Genomic DNA, 3,608 nt, shown 5'->3' on the forward strand with positions numbered 1-3,608 from the left:
CATGGGAATAAAAGTGCAAATCAATTACCTTAGAGAACCTATAATATAAAGGCATAATACTAAAAATAGCTCCTAACGTTTATCAAAATAGTCATTTTTCTCCTTATTCTATTTTTCGAAGTATTTTGGTATCTAACATTTCACTTTAAGACAAAAAAACTCCCTTTATAGATGAAAACCACACACGATTAATACTTCAAAATAGGAGCTTTTTTAACCTAAAATGAAACATTGAGTTCTAAAATACCTCCAAAGAAAATAATATTTTGACCTAAATGAAACATTGGGACCAAAATGTTCCGAAAGATAGAATACGAGACAAAATGGCTATTTTTATAATATTGAGAGCTAATTTTAGCATTATGCCTAATATTAAAGCAGAGTTGATAATTTAAATTGTGAATTTAATACCCTACCGTTAAAATCCTAAAATCTAAACCCTAAACCCTAAATCCTAAATATTAAGCATGCCATTTAATGCAAAAGAACAAAATTCAGAGCAACATTTGTGGTGGAGTCATGATGAAAATACATGCAATCACATCTACAAACATTTGAACACCCCAAAACTCAGTTTTACCCAATTCTTCTGATTCAAGATCTTGATTAGTAGCTTTGACATTTTTTTGTTTGTTCAGAAACATTTGAAATTTGTCAGCACTATCTATCCCAACAGTCTCTACTTTATCATCTGCTTGTCCCTCAAGACCTTTAGCCTTGGCATCAAATTTTAGAACACTATTTTCTTCCAAAACAAAATCAGGACAACTACCCTGAAATTGAAATGACAATTCAGATTAAAAGGTTTTATATGGTTCCACAATTGCACTGGAAAAATAATATTTATAGAAAATAAAACTAGAAGAGATTCTTAGAATGCAAAATTAAATTGAGAAGTTGGACAGCAAGTTACAAAGTTGTCCTGTAAAGAGATAGAAGAGCTTAAGGCATAACAAAAGTATGGCCGATGAAATGCATTCTAAAGTATCAGCCTATTATAGGTTTATTTGATATGGTTGAAAACATAGTTTCTATGCATTATTTCAAAGAAACAAGTTCATATGTTGTTTGCATTTGATGGCTAGAGAAAAACAAAAAGAATGAGAAAGTATGTACAGACAAACTTCTGTATTCAAGTATTAAAATTGCGAGGAAACGACTCCATATTAGTCACAACTGCAACTTCAGTAAATTTCGTGGAGTTTCTTGAGAAAAATGCCAGCACCACTTTCAGTGCCGAAGTACCCTTCCAACTAAGAGCAAATTTTATCTAATAGAAATAAATATCTGCATTTATCATTGAAGCAAAAGAACATTGAAATTATCACTTACTCTGTCAGCCTCCAGTTGCTTGTCATTTGTGTCAAGAATCTTTACATCATTCACAGCTTTTGCACAAGTGGCATCTTGGACTCTGACTCCAGTTGAGACCACTTCAACTACAGAAAATGATTTATCCTCTTTATTGACAACTTTTGCTGATGAATTTTCATAACTGCTGTTTGAGGAACATACGTTAGGTTTATATTCCAACTCTTGAAGAGCCTTCTTAACAACATAAAAAGAGCCACCCACTTCTTTTAGAGCTTCAGTTACAGATGGAAATTTCCCCGCATTAATTGGTCTATACCTGGAAAAAATAATGGAAAGTCTTAATTGTGCCCTTACTAAGGAACTATGGATTAGAATTTGGGACAAGTAAACTTGACATGACAATCTTAGTTTCCAATAGTTGACAAACGGCCATCCCCGGCACAATCCAAATACACAATTTGAATTAGGGTTAAATGGAAAGATGCACCAAAGATATCTGATGCTTGTTGTATTTGAATGAATGATATGTTTAAACTGCTTCAATTTGGGCCAAATGGTCTTTAATTGCAATACCAAAAGGGAAGAGAGAAACAGGATCTATAAGTCAATCTTGCAGTTCAACGTGATTTTATCAAATAATGTTGGAATTCCTAAAATTAAGGATAGATTGCTTACCTTATTCCTAGGAGTTTCCTTGTATAGTAGGGATCTAATCTTAGTCTTTAATTCTTAGGAAGTTACTGATTTTTAAGGATTGTTCCCTTATTTACACTTAGACTACTCTATAAAAGTTGTAAACTATTTAGGAAATGATAACAACCTTCTTTTTAAGTTTATTCATGACACCAGAGCTTCAAGGATTTTTTGATCCTGTCATCTCTAATCTCTCGTCCCAAACATCCGTCCTCTTTAATCTCTCTTGCCTCTTGTTTTATTCCTTCTCATGGGTGGCATAGTCGAAACTTTATCCGAGACTGAAACCTCACAAATGATTCAAAATATCAATCAATGAACCCTTCAAGGGGACCTTAATTCCTCTCTTATGATCACTAATCATCGACTAGATGGGAAAATTTCTTGCAGTGGTCCCAATCGGCCAGTATGGTGATTCGTGGTTGTGGCAAACTAAGATATATCAATGGAGACATCCCACGACCAGCCACAACAGACCCAACTTATGGCACTTGGGAACTCAACAACTCAATTGTAATTGCTTGGTTAGTTAATTCAATGGAAGGCCATATTAGTCGCACATATCTCTTCTTCAAAACTGCAAAAGATATGTGGGATGCAATCAAAGAAAACTACTCGGATCTTGGAAATGCCTCCCAAGTATTTGAGATCAAACTGAAGTTGAAGGACATCCGACAAGGAAAACTTGAAGTAACTCACTACTACAATAATCTGAAAATTTTGTGGCAAGAACTGGACATGTACTATGAGGCAGACTGGGGAGAAGGCGTGGAACACACCAAGTTTATGACTCACCTCAATAATGAACGTCTCTATGAGTTTCTGTCAAGACTAAACCGAGAGCTAGATGAGGCCAGTGGTCGAATTCTGGGTAGAACCCCCCGCCAACCATTGGTGAAGCATTTGCAGAAGTTAGAAGAGAAGAGAAGAGAAGCGTCGACTTGTCATGATGGATGATTCAAAAGAACCTAAACCTGTGACAACTGCTAGTTACCGTCCCACTGAAAACTCATCCCTTATCTCCAAAGGCCCACAACCACAAAGATCATATGCTGGAAATAATTTAAGCTCAACCAGGTCGTGGTGTACCACTGCAATCGTGTAGGACATACCAAGGAAAAAAATGCTTCAAACTCCATGGCTATCCTGGAAAAAACCAGAAGGAAAATAAGACTGCAATGATGTCCACTAATAACTACACTACTGCAGATGATGCTCTCGACGTTCGCCTAACCAAAACCCAACTTGAAACACTCCATAAGTTGTTTGGTACTTCTACGGCTAGTGGTTCTCTAGTCACCCAAGGTACTGCCCTTAACATTGTCCTTGAACTTAACAAATCATCATGGATACTTGATTCGGGTGTTTTCGATCACATGACAGGTAACCCCACTTTGTTTCACACTTATACACCTTGTCATGACCAATCCCGAATCCGTATAGTTGATGAATCCTACTCACTGGTGGCTGGAATTGGAATAGTAAAATTAGCAAAAAATTTCTCCCTTGATAAAGTCCTACATGTCCCAAAATTATCCTATAATTTACTTTTAATCAGTAAACTTACCAAGGATTAAATTGTTCTTGCTGAATTTTCTGCA

The 3,608-nt window shown here is 35.8% G+C and overlaps 1 protein-coding gene across 1 annotated transcript; it reads right to left on the reverse strand.

Annotated features, from left to right (window-relative positions):
- Positions 1-494: 494 nt before the first annotated feature.
- On the reverse strand, positions 495-2,371 carry LOC120210748. The gene is made up of 3 exons (XM_039209442.1): positions 2,342-2,371; positions 1,333-1,872; positions 495-773 (listed from the first exon to the last, which is right to left on the reverse strand). The coding sequence occupies exons 1-3, from the start codon at positions 2,369-2,371 to the stop codon at positions 495-497; spliced, it is 849 nt and encodes a 282-aa protein (XP_039065373.1).
- Positions 2,372-3,608: the final 1,237 nt, after the last annotated feature.

Source organism: Hibiscus syriacus, unplaced genomic scaffold (assembly GCF_006381635.1).
Source record: "Hibiscus syriacus cultivar Baekdansim isolate YM2019G1 unplaced genomic scaffold, ASM638163v2 tig00109926_pilon, whole genome shotgun sequence".
NCBI lineage: Eukaryota > Viridiplantae > Streptophyta > Magnoliopsida > Malvales > Malvaceae > Hibiscus > Hibiscus syriacus.